Source organism: Hydra vulgaris, chromosome 12 (assembly GCF_038396675.1).
Source record: "Hydra vulgaris chromosome 12, alternate assembly HydraT2T_AEP".
NCBI classification, from domain to species: Eukaryota; Metazoa; Cnidaria; class Hydrozoa; order Anthoathecata; family Hydridae; genus Hydra; species Hydra vulgaris.
Genome location: NC_088931.1, coordinates 18,946,040 through 18,965,828, shown reverse-complemented (window position 1 = coordinate 18,965,828; position 19,789 = coordinate 18,946,040). Strand labels below are relative to the sequence as shown.

At 27.8% G+C, this 19,789-nt stretch overlaps 1 protein-coding gene across 1 annotated transcript; it reads left to right on the top strand.

The window, feature by feature from the left end:
* The first annotated feature begins 14,851 nt into the window (after positions 1 to 14,851).
* Positions 14,852 to 16,113, top strand: LOC136087994 (uncharacterized). Its single transcript, XM_065811630.1, has 3 exons — positions 14,852 to 14,867; positions 15,049 to 15,334; positions 15,735 to 16,113. The coding sequence occupies exons 1-3, from the start codon at positions 14,852 to 14,854 to the stop codon at positions 16,111 to 16,113; spliced, it is 681 nt and encodes a 226-aa protein (XP_065667702.1).
* Positions 16,114 to 19,789: the final 3,676 nt, after the last annotated feature.

The following is a 19,789-nucleotide window of genomic DNA, read 5'->3' as shown; positions in this document are numbered from 1 at the left end:
GGTACAGTAATTGTATATGAAAACTTTTTGGAAGCTGTCCCCTTTTTTACATATCCTTTGTCGTCATCAAGTTTAGAAATTTATAAAGTGAGAAGATTATCAAAGAAACTAAGTTATATATCTATAAAGGATTTGAACCAAAAACATATTTTATTGCCATTTGAAGATGGCAATATTGCAGTACCATTGTTGCACAGCAATTAATAGTTTTTAATATTAAGACAATTTTTATTAATTAATAAACTTTGCAACAACATAATTGGTACAGCTGTGTGAATTGAACTAAACTTTTTTAGTAGGAAATGTTTGCAGATGTTGAATTCATAACTTACAAACAGTAGACATCATTCCAGTAGAATGGTTTACTACTGCAGAAGAAGATGAGTGTTTCTGGCCCGACACTGAGGCAAAACATAAGGTTTCGAAGTTAGTGCAGACCAGTGCTAATCCCAATAAGAATTGGAATAAGTACAAAATTAGAACACTTGGAAAAGTAGGTGTACATAACTGAATGTAATATTGTATATATAGTTTATTAATGAAATGTGTAATACAGAATAATTTTTCGAAGTGATACAAATTTTTTGTACTTATTTATAAATTGCAGTTAAATTAATTATATAATAATATAAATATAAAATTTTATAGACATGAAACGCATGCATGGTATACTTTGCAATAGTTTTAGTTACGTTTCAGAGAGCGGTGGAAAAATGCAAAGTAGCTGAATATTCGTCTGATTTGCAGACAGATCGAGAAGAAGATGGTAAAAGACGTAAAAGGTACATTTCTGCATTCATATTATATAAAAGAAATCTTTTGATGTATTTCACATAAAATTTACAATTTAACTAATTGAAGTAATATATTACAGAGCAAACAATGATAAATTCAGAGTCTAAACTAAATTGATTTACTTTTTTAAAGTTTGTTTCTTATGTGCTGTATAGTATAATACCTACAAACGTGTTACTACCATAGGCCAGTGGTAAAGGTTAATGTAATTATATATTGCAATTCGCATGGTATCGAGACAGTCGGCATGTTTCAAGTGTCGTATAAATTATATATTAGAGCTATTATAAAATAACTGACAAGGTTTGTTAACCGAATTAGTAAAACTATAGCAGAATTGATTTGATCACTAAACTAGCTTTGTATCAAGTTTCTGTACCGTCTCATTTTTTCACAAACACTTTGTACTTTTTAGAAAAATTATTGCACCGGCAGATGATACTAACAGTGATAGTGATACAAGTTCAAAAATGACATCAAAAAAACAGAAGAAATGTCATAAATTATCTGACCGGCAAACTGAATTTTTACCTCCAGCACCCCCCACTGAATTTAGTAAGACAATATCTGCTGCTGAATTATCCGTGCAGCCACACCAAACCTCACAAGGTCAGTTTTGTTAATTAAATTTCTCATAACAAGAGTGTACATAAACTCTGCATTGTTGAAGTTACGGAATATTAATTTATATATTGATGTAACATTTTACCTTGGCATAATTTGTAATTTTGAATGGCTAATCCAGACATTTATAATTTAATTATACTATATATATATATATGTGTGTGTATATATATATATATATATATATATATATTATTGAATATGCAAAAAAGATGTAGTATGCTAACGAAAACAAGATAATGGCTTTTTTAACGACTACTTTTTAATTCAAGGTCATCCAAAAGGTAATATTTATAACCAAACTTTGAAATGATTATTATCGATCTGGTCTGGTGATGACACTAAAAGAAATAATTATTTCTGTGTTAAATTACATTACATTAATCTAACACTTAAATAGTTTTACTTCACTGAAATTTAAAATTTTTTAGACTACCTCTTTAAGCGTGTTACCATTTATGAAATTATTGTTTACAATTTGATTACAGGCGTTATATGCATTAGTTAATTAGTTATATTGTTAGTGAAAGTTAGTATATTCTTTAAGATGCATTACAATGGACACACGTTCAGAGAATGCAAATGAACGAACTGAATCAGAGGAATTAGTTTTATCGCAGCAAAGTGAACATGTTAAGTGTATGTTTATTTTACGGTTTCGATTGCATTTTATTTTTAAAAAAGTAATTGTTATGGCATACAACTTTAATGTTGAGATGCATAGTTTTAATTATATAATATTATTGTTTATGAACAGCTTCTGGTGATGTATTGCGAAGAACAGTTCATGCAGACCAAACATCACCACTACTATCAAACCAAACTACACCGGCGGGGCACCAAAAGAGTATACTGACCTAGAAGCGTCAGAACATTGTTCAATTGTAGCATTTAAATTTTTGTTTTGTTTTTCCATTTAGCAGTGTATCTATATGTAAGACAAAATTTACGAATTCATTACTATTATGCTTTTTTTTTCAAATATAGCAGCAAAATCGGCAACTACTGACTCCTTAATATTACGAATTTTAACGTCAAAGGAGGAGATGAAGCAAACTCAAAAGGAAATTCAGGAGACTCAACGCATTCAGACTAACATGCTGCAAATATTGCTGCAACATTACAACAAGAGTGCAGATAAGACAGAGCTTCCCAATGATGTAGTCTTTCCAATGCAATCAATGGATAACTTTCAAGAAATAGAAGAACGGCTGTAAAATAATGATTTTGCTAATGCATTAGTAAGTTAAGAAATTTTTTTAAAATATTATTAAAAAAATGCTTGAAATTTTTTGCATTAAATCAGTTCTGAATATAGTTAATATTAAAATTTGTCCATCCAATGTATTGAAAGGATGTTTTACAGTTATTGCTAGTTATGTAGATTTTGTTTATAATTAAAAATTTGTTTGTTTTTTTTTACATAAAAAATATTGCCCAATATATTTCATATTGTGCATAGATTGGCTATTTGAGTGATTTGGGTGGGCGTGATATTTGGGAAACAACAAAAAGGATTATGAAATTCCTCATGGTAAAAAACTTGGCTATCTTGTTTAACATGCAGGGAACTAAAGGCAAAATATCGTTCAGCAAATCAGAAATTTTCACTGTCATTTACAGTGAGTTGGGGTTTTGATACATCAATGTAGTTATACTTGCTTCTAACTGATGTTACATTCTTTAGCTTTGTTATTGAATTAGAATATCAGTTAAATGTCAGAATTTGAATACTTATTTTACACTTTAAATAAATAATAATTGCCAAATTTAAAATTCATATAATAAAATGAAAATATTACATTCATGTTCAACAATCAAATAATAAAAATAATAAATTATTTTTTTTATTTGGTTGTTGAACATGAATTTAATGTTTTCATTTTATTACTAATTTTTGCTGTTTACATTTTTATTATTTGTTTTATTATTAATGCTAGAAGCCATCAAGAAAAGTGCTTGCACAAGGGACTGTAACCGAAAAGAATTTGAACAACAAGTGGGAAAATGGTTGGGAGGTGCCCGAGACCGGGACGGTGGTCGCACAGAAAGAGATAAGAGAGAAAAACAAAAGAAAACAAATAATGTTGATGCAGATTAGCACTTGATGTTATTACGTGCACATGCAGATATATACTATTATTTCGTTTTATTGTTCAATGTTCATTATGAACAATTATTATGCTTTCTTTACGAGTAATAGATACAAATTGTATTGAGCATTAAAGTGACAGTCCAGCCAATTTTAAGTTGAGTGTCATTTTATTAGAATTGTGTATATAAAATTATTTTGATTATCTGTTATTTGTTTTTTCTAAAGTTATATTTTTAAGGAACTACTTTGTTGAAAATTGCAAATTATAAATAAATCTGTAGCCAACGAGTGCACAGCAATAGCTAGTATTCTAAGCCGTGATGTCAATAACACGTGCAAAGACGAAAATGGACCAATGAATGTTGCTCAAAGCATTTACGCTGACCTATACTTGATATTCTGGTTTAGCGACGTCACTAAACCAGAATATTAATTAGATTTTACGTTAGAAAAATACATTTTTTCACTTACGAGCAGTTAATAAACAAAAAATGAGTTTCCAATAATGCTTATTAAAGCGAACACTATAAAATAACATCAACTTGAAATTGGCTGGACTGTTACTTTAAATATACAGTCTTATTTTATTATTTTTGGTGCTTCAATGTACTTGCTGCATTGTACATAATAATAGTTTTATCATGTTTTCAATAACTTTATAAAGTCATTGAGAAGTATCCACGATGCCATTATTGAGCTGTAAAGTATTATTAATAAGGGTATGTGTTTCATTCTGTAAATTCATAAACAAAGTCAATAGTACAACATTTTTTATGCACTAGTGTAATTAACAACTTTTGTTTTTAGAGTACATGTTAGTTGTAATATTTCTGGATTTTATGCATAATCTAGCTGTAATATATTGTTATATATGATGCAAACTAGATTTAGTATATTGTGGTGCTAAATGCATTCGAGTTTTTTGAGTTTACTATTTGGTAAACAAATATTATGCTTTCTATTAAACTTGCAGTCTTAATTCATTATTTATGGTGCTGCGATGTATTTGCTACATTGTACATAATTACAGTTTTATCTTACTTTCAGTAACTTTGTAATGTCATCGAGAAGTATCCACGATGCCATTATTGAGTAATTAAAAACTTTAAAATATGTTTAATTAAAAGGGTCAAAATTTTTTTATGTACTCGTGGAATTAACCAGTTTTATTTTTAGGATACATGTCATATTTCTGGATCTTCAGTATAATCTAGCTATAATATAATGTTTAAATGAAGCGAACTTGGTTGAGTAAATGCATAAAAAAACTATTTAGTCAAATTATTTACATTTTCCCACTATAAATGCTTTATTTCAAAATGTAACAGTGCAACACTAGTTTTGCTTCTGCAATATATTGTTATATACCTGCATATATATTGTTATAACATGCACCTAACTTTAATGACTTGTTCTGCCTGTAAGCATTATGTATCACCTGGTATTACTAATATGATGCTTATATTCCTATGGTGGCTATAGCTGTATACATACGTATATGCAATGTGATCTTGTTAAATAAAGTTGTAACTTCACAATCTAATGTAATAATTATAAAATTTTGATATTTAATATGCTATACAAGCTATCCTAAATTCGTACCAAGTTTTCATAAAACTATTTAGGCCCCACTTGGGTTGCCCATCTGGGACCCGTGCGAAGTGTTTGGGGACGACATATGGGCCCTACCTGGGCTGCCCACTGGGGCAGCCCATATCGGGCCCATCTGCGACCCGCGGACACTTTTACATGGGCTCCAGATGGGCACCCCATGTAGGGCCCATAAAGGACCCATATAGGTCCCTTAAAAAATGCTGGCAGGGATATATATATATATATATATATATATATAAATATTCATATATATATATATATATGTGTATATATATATAAATATATATATGAATATATATATATATATATATATATAAATATTCATAAATATATATATATGTGTATATATATATAAATATATATATGAATATATATATATATATATAAATATATATGAATATATATATATATATATATATATATATATACACATATATATATATATATATATATATATATATATATATATATATATATGTATATATATATATATATATATATATATATATATATCCATACACACAAATGCAGCAGTGGTGCAGTGGTAAAGCGCTCGCTTCAATGTTGAGAGGTTCCGAGTTCGATCCCCACCACGTCCCTAGTAGTACCGCGCTCAACTTGTTTCTCCACGCAGCGGCCTTGTTCGTCAAGGTTCGTGTTTCGGAGTTATAAAGTTGAGAAACAAAATTTAAATCAACTTATGTATGTTATTTGTAATCATGCAATTGAAATAAATTAGTATATTTATGGGGAATTAAATACTCTATTAAAATTATATTATTGTTTTAAAATACTAATTAAACTGGCTCCTTATAAAACAAGTTTGCAAGAAGACCTAAGAAAATGCATTTGCCATTTTAGAAATTCGCATTTGGTAAAGCCAAAAATTTTTAAAGTAAAACACTTTCTAGATCAAGGAGTATCGAAAGCGACCATATATCGTACTCTAGAACGTGTAGACAATAATTTAGGCTAGTAACGAAAAAAATAAAAGCGGTCCAAAGACAAAATGGACAAAAAGCACATAGACCAATTGAAAAAGGCATTTCATCATCATCACGGTGTTTCGCAACGTCAAGTAGCTCGAAGTTTCGATTGTGACTAATCGCATATATCTAAAATTTTTAAAAACAAGACAAATATTAGATATTACAAGAAGAAAAAGATTCAACATAGAAGTGAAAGCCAACTAGCTGGAATCAAACCTTTGTGTCTTCATATATATTGCAATATTAGGAATTTTGATTTTGTCTTGGATGACGAATCATATTTAACATATGCGAATACAACATTGGCTGGCAACGATGGCTTCTATTCTAGCGACGTATCATCTACAACTAGCAACGTCAAATTCAAAAGAAAGATGAAGTACGAGGAAAAGGTGCTAGTCTCTTTGATTATATCGCGCAAAGGGACTTCAAAAACAATATTTTTTCAAAATGACCAGGCAATCAACAATCAAGCATACATTGGATGTCTCCGCAAGCGGTTAATACCCTTCATTGATGAACATTATAAAAACAGAGTACTTGTTCAGGCCAGATTTAGCTAGCTCGCACTATGCAAAGGAAGTGGTTTCTTTTCTCGATGCCGATAACATAAAAATATCTACCTAATGTACCAGAAGCTCGACCAATTGAGAACTTTTGGGGTCAGTTGAAACGCTTAGTCTACGAGGATAATTGGCAAGCAACAAGCATTCCTCAACTTAAACGGCGTATCGTGAATTGTCTTAACAAAACGGATACAAAAGTGGCAAAACGTTATGCCTCTATGACTTTAGTTCGTCTCTTGCTTTGAATGATGTTATTGAAAACCAATAAATATATGTTTTTAAATATCATATAATTGTTTATAAATTTATTTTAAACTAAATTCGGTAGCTATGTAACTATGGCTATAATAACAATTTTAAAGTTGTCTTATGATTTAGTTATCAGTTGTTATATATACATATATACGATTTTTTTCATTATTGAGAACTTTCGTATTAATATTGCCAATGTTGTTTGCTACTAGGGTTCTTGCTTAACTATATATTAAATTTTATGTAACTAATATTACTTATTGTTTATACTTTTTTATATAAAAAAAAACTTTCGTTCGCCTTAACTAGTGTAAAAAACATTTAATGAGTACATTTTTTTAAATATTCCTTTTATATTTTATATACCATTTTAATAATGACTTTTTTGAAAAATAAAAATAAAAAATAAGAAAGTAATATTCACTTCACGTTTTATATTAGGAACTTAAATTTGTGGTTTTAAAAACCTAATACAATTTAAGGTCACTTTCTAACTATTTAGTTATAAAAACAAAGCTAATTCATTTAATTATTAGTATTATTCAATATTATTTTTCTTTTTTAGGATGGAAACAATATAATGCCGACCTTATAAATTGAAAGGCATTCTATATATCTGACACAAATAAGTATTGTAGTTGACGGAGTGATGTAAAGCATGTTAAAGAAATTGCATGTGACTCTTGTTATCAGCGCATGTTAGTTTTGATTTAGTGTATCTAAAGAAAATTAAAACAATGCTGTGTCTTTGCTATAACATTACGTTTTCTGTCAATTTTATAATTCCTGGTAAAAATCAAATCATTGCCAGCATTTTAAACTTGTAATTTTCAAAATAACTTAATTTATATCTTCAGAAAAATTACATCACAGATGAAAATAAAGGATATATTTTTTACATCACAAATAAGAATCGCCGGTTGTTTTTTATTTTAACTTGTTTATTTGTTATAGTTATATACCAATAAATTTTTATACCACCCTGTTTGTGCTGCTCTCTACCTTTTTTTGAAAATTCTTTGGAATTTTTTGTATATTTGTTTTGTTTGTTCTATGGCTTTATGTTAAATAAAACAAAAAATAGTAATCAATATTATTATTATCAGTATGAGTATTTTTATTACCATTATTATTATTGTTATCAATATTATATATATGTTTACTATTGTATTAAAGTAAAATAATAAAGATGGCTAATCAAATTCACAAACATGTTTCTTTTTTTTGGAAAAGATTCAACAATAAAAACTTTTAGCAAATATTACGACAAATAAATTACAGGAGGCTAGACTTTGAGATGGAAAGCGGACTAAAAAATGGACAAAGGGGATGTGAAAAAGCTTTTGACAATGTTAAATTGTGCTTCAACAACAAAAAAGAGAAGTTTAAAATGTTATATTTAAAAAAAAGCAATCAAAATATGAATTGACAAACCTCTGAAGATTCAGTTTTTAGGCAGCCAGCTGAAAGAACTAAATTCTAAAATACTAAATTCATACTTTGACACTATAAACAAAGATGACATTCAAAAGATTAATAAATCATATGCAAGAATGTTTTCTCATACCGAAGTACCTTTTGCATTACCTAATTCTTCTGCATGTAAGCAACTTCATGCAAATACTAGGCCTGGATGTCGGCCTTCAGCTAATAATTGCATTAGTGGGCGACTTATTAAAGATGCATTAAAGGATGAAAAACAATTAATAAAACAGTATGTTAATAATTCTGAATGTTTAAGTATAGTGCTTAATGGATTTTTAAACATTAACGCAAATCATCTCATTATTTATTCAGTTTAAGTTGAAAATAGCACAATGAAACCAATTGCTTACAAAATGGAGCAAACTGGTCGAGAGCAACAGACTGGCAGTAATTTTGGAACTCGTATAAAAAATTCAATTCTTGAGGTTAGTGTTGATTTAGTGTAACTGATAATTCCTCATAGACAAGAGCTGCATGGGATTTTATTAAAAAAAATATTCAAAAGTATTTTGTAATGGTTTTGCTGCCCATTCTTCAATTTGCTGCCCAATCTTCCATTAATTGTGCTGCCCCTAATTCAAAATCATGTTAAACAAGAAAATAATTTAAAAAAATTCAAGCATTGTTACATGCAGTTTTAAGGCAGTGGTATAGGTATCATACATCAGTTACCCGTACATATTTATCCACAAAAATTTAAATATGTATAATATACAAGATAATTTTTTTCGGAAGATTGCCAACGTTTTATTAATAATATGAAACCATTATCAAAACTAGTAGATAAACTGGAATCAGACACTTGTTTACTTTTTAAAGTTTATTTAGGGTTTGTTAATTTAATGCAAATATGGAGTGAAAACTCAAAATGAAAATCTTTTGTGTTTTAGATCAATGGAAATTTGTTAATACACCAACACTGGGATTTGCATATTTTCTTGATCCACGAAATCGCGGTGGTAAAATATGTATACTGAGCCTCCTCCATCCAGTAAAAGTAATCATGTTATAGTCCTTGAGTTACTTCGAAAGTACATTGTTGAAACAAGAGTAGTTAGCAATTATCAAACTTTAAAAAACAAAATAAAACTTTTTTAGAGACTAAAAAGCGAATCCGACCAAATTTTGCAGCTCAAGTTATATTGATGGATACTGATGTCTGGTAAAATGTTGAGGGTGCAAGTAAATTTATAAAAGTTGCACGAATAGTCATTACTATTCCATCTTCTCAAGCTGGAAGTGAACGAATATGGACTTTGTATAATTTTATATATTCAAAGTGTAGAAACTGATTTGCAAAAGATGAAGCAATTAGCTTAGTTCTTATGTATGCAAATGCGTTTAAATGTTATTATGCAAACCCGCGAAAAAATACACTATTTTTACAATAATATATAAACTCAAAAAAAAAAAAATTTTATAGAACACTTCGCACCGATGGATGAAAGCTTGGAAAGGGTAAGTTTGGATTATTTAAATTTTGTTATTGGTGTTATTTACTATAACTAAAATCTAAAAAATTATATATAGGGCATATAATCTTACACTAAATATATATAAGGCTTACCATTGATAAACCTGTTTCTTTAATAAAGAAACAGGTTTAAAAATGTAAGAACGAAAAAAACAACGAAGAAAAATGAATAACCTATTTATTATAAGTTTTGTAGGATAAAGATAAAGGATAAAGACTTTATCTTTTATGCTAAATTGTGATTCTTTTATTTTACTTTAAAACACTACCCTTTTACTAAAGTAATATTTTTTCATACATTACTAATTTTACATAACTTAGATTGGATACCTACATTCTATTAATACGCTACTAAAGGCTCGTCCTCCCCCCTGTTGCCATACATACTTTTAAGCCTCTACCCCCTTAAAAAGTACGTACGTATGTCAAGTACCCTCACTTAACTTTTTTTATTTTCAATAAAAAAGTTTATTGAAAAAAAAAAAAAAAGGTGAAGGTACCTCAGACTTTATACGACCCCAAAGCCCTTTGTTTGTGGCACAGGATCCCAATTTAAAAAACGTCTTTGAGTATGTATACAAATAATAATTTTAATAAAATTAAATTCTTTGCCAACGATATTTGTGCTTGGTCGAGAGGTTAATGATATAAGCTTTGACGGCGGAGACCCCGGAGTTCGAGTTCCGGTCAAGTCAAGTTATATTGTACTTTTTTTTATTTTAATGACGGATCGAAAAATGGGTAGTTAACGTGTAATTCTAAAATGGTATAAAATCAAGTGAAACACATTATTGTTCAGGCCCCCGAACACATAGTAACACGCTAAAAATAGCTTAGGAAAAAGAAGATAATATAATAACAATTTTACTCCTAACATAAAAACGGAGCTTATTTTGTTCTTTCCAATTCTTTGATTCTATGCTTTATAGCAAGCTCAGATATGAAACCTAGGAAGACTATCAAGAAAATACGGAAAGGTTGAATTACGGAGACACTCATTCAGATAAAGGACACTTGTTGTACGGCTAAAACTACAGAAGCTATTCGGTATTGAGTGCCATAAAAACATGCTTTTAGTGATTTTAAGGCATATGCAAAATATCTGTCGCAATATTTGAAAGCGATCCGATGGCATAGCCAAATATTGTTTGCTAGCATCAGGATAGCAGTCTATCATCATATTTAAATCACTTATTCTCGTATGTAATTTTTTTGTTTACACTTAACTTTTCATTTATTTATGAAAAAAATTTAATTTACAATATAGTGGTGGTAAAATTAATAAATAAACTAAATCTAAACATTAAGAAAAATGCTTTTTATTTAATTTTTATTCAGTTTTCAATATTTATAAAGCAAATATTTAACAAAAATAATTAAAAACATTTAAAAACAAAAACAACCTTTTTTTTATTCTGAAAAAGGTTTATCAATCACTTCAAACAATATTTACAAAAATTGCCTAATATTATGTTGCATGTCCTTTATTTTTTTTAACTTCGACTAGTATTTTGGGTATGCTGTTGACAAATCTATGGCATGTTCATAGTGGAATAGCGTACCATAATGTTTTTACAGCCTCGCACAGATCTCTTTCGTTCCGAGGCTTTTGTTTTCTTTTTACAGTTTTCTATTTATTTAATATTAATATACTGTTTAAATCTAGCGATTGTGCTGGCCAGTTCAATTGTCTTTACCATTATTTTGGAGCCATCTCTTTGTGATAGAAAATGTATGTTTTGGATCGTTATCTTGTTGAAATATGCAGAGCAACGGCATATTAACCTTAGCATAAGGAGGCATTATTTCTTCATATATATTAGTATAAATATCAGCTGTCGTAGTGTGTGTTATTAAATAGATAGGACCAACACCAAAAGACGAGAAACGTCCCCACACTATAATGCTTCAATTACCAAATTTAACTGTTTTTTTAGTGTAATGTGGGTCAAACGGCATATTAACCTTAGCATAAGGAGGCATTATTTCTTCATATATATTAGTATAAATATCAGCTGTCGTAGTGTCTGTTATTAAATAGATAGGACCAACACCAAATGACGAGAAACGTCCCCACACTATAATGCTTCAATTACCAAATTTAACTGTTTTTTTAGTGTAATGTGGGTCAAACTCTTTATTTGGTGGTCTGCGGACAAACTGCTTACCATCGAATCCAAAGACATTAAATTTAGATTCATCTGTCCACAAATAGGGTGCCCCATTTCTTATTTGTCCATGCAGAATATTTATGACAAAACTCTTTTCTGGCTTTCATATGTCGTTTTTTCTATAAAGACACACTTCTAGGTGATCTTGAAAATAAATTAGCTTCAACTAAATGTCCTCTATTTAACTCTAACTTTTTTTTAATGGTGTTGCTGGAGATAAATAGATCTTTTTTAGCTTCATGAATAATTAATTTATCTACTCTGTAATTTGTTTTTCTTTTGCGACCTCTAGTTTCCACACATTTTTGGTTCAAGAGCATTTTGAACCAATCCAACAAAAGCTTAGTTATTCTTAAAATCTTTCAATAAGACTTTCCATTGCTTTTAATATCCTTAAGTTAAAACTGTTGTATGAATTAATTTACTAATATACATAGTAATTATCACCATTTCATATTTTTAAGTATTGAAAATACTTACAGATTAAAAGTAAAAGGCGATACCTTTAACTTAAGCAATGTGTTTTACTCTAATTGTAACTAATTAACTGAAACGATATTAATATAATATATTAGTAAACTGTAAATAATTAACTGAACATACGTAAAAAACTTATTGAACATACTATGTAATAAAATATAAGGTATAATAATATTCAGTAGCGTAAAAAGGTTATATCAGTTTTAGAGGGAGTGACTAAAACAGCCAGGATTGGAGATTTGAAAGAAAAGGGTGAGGAAAGTGACCCTCCTTTTATATAAATATGAGGGAAGAGGCTATTACCCCCTCCAAATCTAAAAGTAATAACAGTTGAAAATTAAAGAAAAAAAGATAAATCATTAGCGAATTTATTATTTTTTCCATTAAATTTCCGGCTACTTTAAACAAAATTGTTAGTAACCTGATAAAAATTGAAAAGAACTTCATAATTTTTTAAATATAACTTTTAACAATGAAGTTTATAAAAACATAAAATCAGTTAACATCAATTGCTGTGAAGAAAATGCATTTATATAAATGTTTAGATAATGTTTAAAAAAAGATAATGTTTAAAAAAAAATAACTTTGTTATACTTTTTTATGAATGGTTTTAAATGGTATTTTGAAATGAAGTATTATCAGGTGATACTACTCAGTGTAGTTAAGGCGAGTCAGTAAAATTTACATTAACAATTTCTCAAAAATTCTTAACTTTGACAATCTTTTGCTTATGCGGTAAATGAAATGAAATAAATGAAACTTTATATTTTTCTAATAAAACTATTTCTGCTTATGTTAAAAAAAAAAAAATTATATATTTTTTTAATTTACAAAAATTATAGTTTTTATAAAGTCGAAATTTGAACTTTAATGCAATTTCGCTCAGTCTGTTTGCGTCAAAATGTCTTCAATTAAACTACAAAGTATCTAAAATTTAATTATCATTGTCGATCAAAAGAGCTAGAACTTTTACCATGTGTTTAAATCCAATAATTTCTTAAAAAACGTGATTTTTTCACTAAAAATTATGATGTTCTCTACTTATTAAGTGAGACTACTCAAAAAACTGAAATGCTAGCAGTTGCAGCTCTTTTTCTTCTATTTTCTAGATAAATTTTGTATCATTTAAATATCTTTGCAATAAGTAAAGTTATTTCCCCATCTAGCGAAGACTAAACTTAAAAATAGGATTCAATAACTTGAGATTCCATAAGTCTGCAAATTGTTATAATGGAATCGGTATACTGCTAAAGTTAACATTTTAAAATACACCGGAATTTTTATTAAAAATATATCGCCCGTAACATTACCTAATTGTAACATAGTATATGTGATTTACAATAATTCATCAAGATACTTAGTCAATATACATAGAATTTTACAATGGGATCTATATTACATCCTCTAACTTGTGGGTTTGCGAAAATAGCCGCCTATAATGCTTTCAACATAAAGATAGACAGGGAATTCGACGAAGGTACACAAATATACACTTCAATAAAGTATAAGTATCAGTATAACCAGTTCCAAAACCAGTTTCAAATTGGAAATAATAAGAACTTTGCACTGTCATATAGTTTATTTGTTTCAAAATACAAGCAAATCATAAAAAATATTCGCCTTTTAGGAAAAACTTCTCCATCAATTAAAACAGAGGTCATGCAAGAATTTTCGTTGGAAAGATGGGGTTGTTTAACTGTAAAACAAAAAACAGATCATAGAATAAAAGATTGTCTTGGATGTCAAAATGAAATTAAGTTTAAGTATTACTTATCTCAATTCCCAAATCGCAGCAAATCATATGAATCTATTGTAGCCAAAAAAGGTCTTCTAAAACATAAACTTTATGATAAAGAGCTTATGTTAAATGACATTACAAATAAAATTGTAACACAGTTGGATAAAGACTATCAAAACACCTTTCAAACTACTTTTACAAAAACTCATTCAAAAATACTAAAAATAAAAAATAAGTCCACAGAAGAAATGTCCAAGCAAAGAAAGCATATAATTAAAAACACTGTGATAGATATTGAAAATCAATGGAAAGAAACATCAGTTATAAGGTAGATATGAATACTTTTAAAATGTTAATACCACCCACAATTTTTGACATGATATTTTTTATATATTATTAAATATTTAGAACATATGGCAAAAACATTTCACTTAGGACAAGAAATAACCATCGTCTTATTACTAGTATGGAAACATTTAAACTAGCAGAGCAGCGATCTTATGAATTAAAAGAAAAAGTAGATACAGTAAACATTTTTTATATTTATTGTGTGTGTGTGTGTGTGTGTATGTGTGTGTGCGTGTGTAAGTGTGTGTGTGTGGGGGGGGGGGACAAATAAATACATACAAATAATTTATTCTTATATAAGTTCTTCAGTTGATGATTCAATTTTTATAAAAACTTAATTTTTTCTTTCATTATATAAATGTAAATGAAAATGTAAATATAAAGTTACAAATTTAAATATATTTTTTTTTACAATAGGGTGTAAAAAACCTAAAAAACATATTGGATCATCACATGCATATAAAGACCAACTGAATTCATGTCTTGAGGAGGTAAAGGTTTATCAAACTGGGGAAAAAATTAACTACTCTGATCTTGCAAGAAAATATAATATCATTGATAGTGAAAGTAAGATGCCAAAAAATGGTAGGCAGATTGTTAAAGAATTTCTAAAGGAGAACGATGTCAATCTAACAAGTTTATCTGAGCTGAAAAGAAGAAGTGGAGAAAAAAGTCCGGTTATAATTCGAAGAAAAAAAAGGCGGTGAAGTTATTTTTACAATTGTTTATATTTGTTTTATCTGCTTTAATTGTTTGAAGTTTAATTTTTCAAGTTTTATAATAATTTAAATATATATATTAATAAGAAATAATAATTTAAATATATATATAAATAAATGTATTGCATATTTTTATAATAATTTAAATATTTTATTATATTTTTAAATTTTTATATTTTACAGATGTTTTTTTTATTTCTTAATATTCCTATTTTATTTTAGTTAATTGAAAACAAACGTAAAATTTTACAAATTCACAAATAAATATTTTGAATAGTTTACCTAGTAATTAAAATTAAAAACAAGAACTTTTACAAGTATTGTTACAAAAAATGTAATTAAGTATCTATGCATATACCAACTTGGAATTTTTATTTTGTTTAGGCTCACAAATTTGAATGTTTCCTTTCCCCAAGAAGAAACAAATGCTCAGGTTGCAGCAAAACTGAATTTGCTTGTATCAGAAAATAAATATTCATTAGGAGAGCTTATTGCTCAACAAACTTTCTCCAAACTTGTTGTAAGAAATAATGAAATACAAACTGAAACATTTTCTATAGATGGCAGAGTACATCCTCTAAAAGTAATTAGAGATAGCATAACAAAAAATCATTGGATTTATATGAGGGTTAAAACTGATGAAGAGTATGAAAAAATGTCGCGTACAACAATTATTAACTATCTAAAAAGGATTAATGAAATGGAAGAAAATGACCAAGACGAAGAAATCAATAACTTGAAAATTAAATTGAACGAAAATTGAAAAAAACTTGAACGAAAAAGACATCTTATGTTATGGCATGATACTTCAACTATATGCAATTATAGTCACGTCTTAATGACAATTTCAACTTTATTTGATCCTGCAATTCATTATACATCTGAAGAATATCAACAAAAGTATAATAAAACCATAAATATTCAAGCGGTTGTTGAAGCTCCTCTATGGTATATCTTTGGGAGATGTTCAGCTACTAATGAAATGCTTGTTTATGCAGAACAAAGAATGAATGATATTATCGAAATGAAAGACCCTATTAAGATTAGTGAAATTGAAATTTATGATGAAATGAGATTTTTTAAAGGTGATAGTCCTTCAGCTCAATTTGAAGCAGGTCAGCAAAAAGGAGGTAATTATGTATGCTGGATTTGTGACATTAATGTCGTTGAGCATTCTAATTATTCCTGTTCATTAGATAGAGCTTGCATGAATTTACAAGGTCGACAAGAAAAAGTCCTTCTTACGGAACAGTCAAGGAAAAAAATGACGATAAAGTAAAAAAACTTTATTCATATTTAACATATGTTGAATTGAATCAGCAAAATGTATACTTTACCAAAAATGAATCAAAACAAATATTGGACTTAAAATTAACAAAAACCATGCATGGTATTCAAAGAGTTCCAAGTCTTATATTTTATCACACAAATAAATATTGAACCAGATATTTATTTGTGTGAAACAGATATCGGTGTGACATTTTATGACTTTGAAAATGTTACAATAAGTAAAAAAGTTCCACACCATTTAAGAACAAAAACATTAATAGAAGAACTTGAGTATGTTAAAAGTTGCTGGGAAGAAATTTGTTTGCCAAATGCCAATAAATTAATAACTGCATATAAAATAAAAGTTGTAGATAAAATTAACAACAAGACGAAGTTATTATTTTTGAAAACATTGAAAAAACCTTTTCACTAATAATAATACATTTTTTCATGCTTTTCAGTTGAAAATAAAATGCCTCTTATCTCTTCAACTAAAAAGCATGAAAGTATTATTTTATGTATCATTTTATGATGCATCATGAGTATTTTTCTTTAAACTTTTTCACACTACTAATTAACTTTATCTCATACTTTCCTTCTCTTAGTTTAGGTTACTATACCTTACTTCTCTACTTTTACTATTATATATTCCTAAACGTGCTTTTAAGTAATTTAAGTAATTAGTATTTTTATTTGTTTGTATACTCACTTCGTACATACATATTTATAAACCTCTATTATATATTATTGTTGTAAACATCTTATCGACTGTTTTATTTAGTATTATTATTTTTGAGGGGTTTTAAGAAGTTTCTAAATTCTTAACAACTTTTGTTTTGTTTTTTATGTTTCGAGTCGTATTTTTTTTCTTTTCTTTTTTTTATCTTAACTTGAATTTTGAAGTTGCGTTTTTATCGTTTTTTTTTTAATCTTTTTGTTTATTTTCATTTTAGATAAATAAGCTATTGTTCGTATATAGAAATTACTTGTATTTATTGTACTTTAATAAAAAGAAAAAGTTATTTATGAAACTTTATATAAAATATAATAAATTCATATTCATAATAAATATAATAATATACATATATATAAATACATATAATTTAAATAAATATTTACATATACGGAAAAATTATTGTTATATATAAATATATCAAAGTATTATTCATAAACAAACTAACGAAGGAACACTTTGAACGTCGAGGCTGCGGCCCAAGCTGCGCTTGATATTGTTTTTCCAAGTGCCACCTTTAACATCACCTATAAGCAATCTGTTGATAGCATGCTAAAAGCCCCAATTCACACTAAACACTTTATTAACAGTAAAAAATAGTGATTATCAGTAAAAAAAACTAAAAAAAAACTGGGTCCTAAAAAGGTCATCGAAAAACACTCGGAGAAGAACGTGAGGGCCGCCGGCGTTGTTGGCCCCCTTGTGAATGTGTCCAAAAAATGTCAAAATTTGGAATTTTTTTTGTATTTTAGACTTGCCCAAGTCGTCGCCACTTGATCACTAAAAGACAAACAGAGCACTAATTGTTAGTGCTCGACTCGAACTATATATCCAAATTATGTGTAAATGCGTGAAACAATTTTATGTAAATATATTTTTACTTAAAATTATATTTGAAAAGATAATAGTATACTATTTTCTTGATAGGCTTTTTTAGTTTTAAATTAATTTTGAAAGATTGCTTGCGCTCCACATTTGTGGAGTCCAAAATAAGACCTCGCGCAAACAAAAATTTTAATAAACATTCTGCAGACCAGATATTTAACGGAAAAATCTCTTATGTTTAAACTAATAACTGACTGACCGCAATATCTTTAAAATGACCTTAATTACGCTGAGTAGACACACGTTTGGAGGGTAGCTCTGGACAGTTTCTCTCATTTATAAATTGAAATTTTTGCCATTAATGCGTTTTTTTCACCATTTATGTTAAAAGGCACCGTTTGATTAATGACAAAAATCAAACAATAAATTCTTGTATTATTTACAAATTATCATTGTTACCTTATATAGAACTAGTTGTTAAATGTTATGTATGGTTACTTCGTTTGCGACATTAATGTGAAATTTTCTTATTTGTCGTTTGAATTTATGGAAAAAAAAAATTTATTTTCAATGTTGTTTTACGCTCTCGTTTATTTGATCATAAATATAAGTATATATATCCGCGTCATAATTTGTTATGGCCAATAATGGACTTTGATCATTTTGAAGTTTAATCTCATTTTTTTCATATGAAGAGTAAAAATTCATTATGGAAAGTTATTCTTTTGTTTAAAATAATGTTTTAACTCATAAAATCAGGGCTTTTTTTTGCTACTGGCAACACTGTCACTTTTGACAGCCATTTTGTATAATGTCATCTTATTTATAATCTTTTTTCTGTAAACTTGTTAAGTTTTATTACCAGAGTTTTCAATTCGTTTATTAGGTTATCGTTAAAATATATATTTAAATCAGTAAAAATATTGTTTCTTGAATATTACTTTTTATTTTAAAGTTATGAATTCCAAATCCATTTCGTAACTGTAGTACTGAAACGTGATATCTTATTTTAGTTATGAGGAAAAAAAAGGACTTGTCACCAAAAATAATTACTGAAATCAAGGCACTTTTAATAAATACTAATCTTTCTTAATAAGAAATTGCCAGAAAATACCAGGTTAATCCCTTTAAATTTCATTCAATTTCCTTTAAATTTTTAGCTGCAGCCAATAGTTTCTGAAAATTAGGATTTTCACATATATAGATTAAAAAAGGGCTGATATCTCCTTGTCATGTAAAAATGCATAAGAACACTGTTAAAAAAATATCTTTAGAATAAAACATTATTAGTTTTTGTAAATTATTGTTTAAAATATTATTTTAAAGACTTAGTTTTCGCATCTGCTTGCTTAAAATAAATTAATTAACTTAATTTTAATCTGAACGTGTTAAAAAATAAAGCTAAATAAGGCTCACCCATAAAGGGTAGTAACAATTTATTAATTAAATAATATTAAATTATGTATAATTTTAAATAATTAGTTCGTTAAATAATTTTAATTATTACTTATAATCTGTTTTATTACTTTTATATTGGAGGAAAAATTATTTACAAATTTTCATTGTTACCTTATATAGAACTAGTTGTTAAATGTTATGTATGGTTACTTCG

Bases quoted from the DNA above. Each gene is read 5' to 3' on its own strand.
- LOC136087994 (XM_065811630.1), top strand. The intron at 15,335-15,734 runs GTGAAGTTATTT...TATTTTGTTTAG, and splicing joins ATTCGAAGAAAAAAAAGGCG to GCTCACAAATTTGAATGTTT.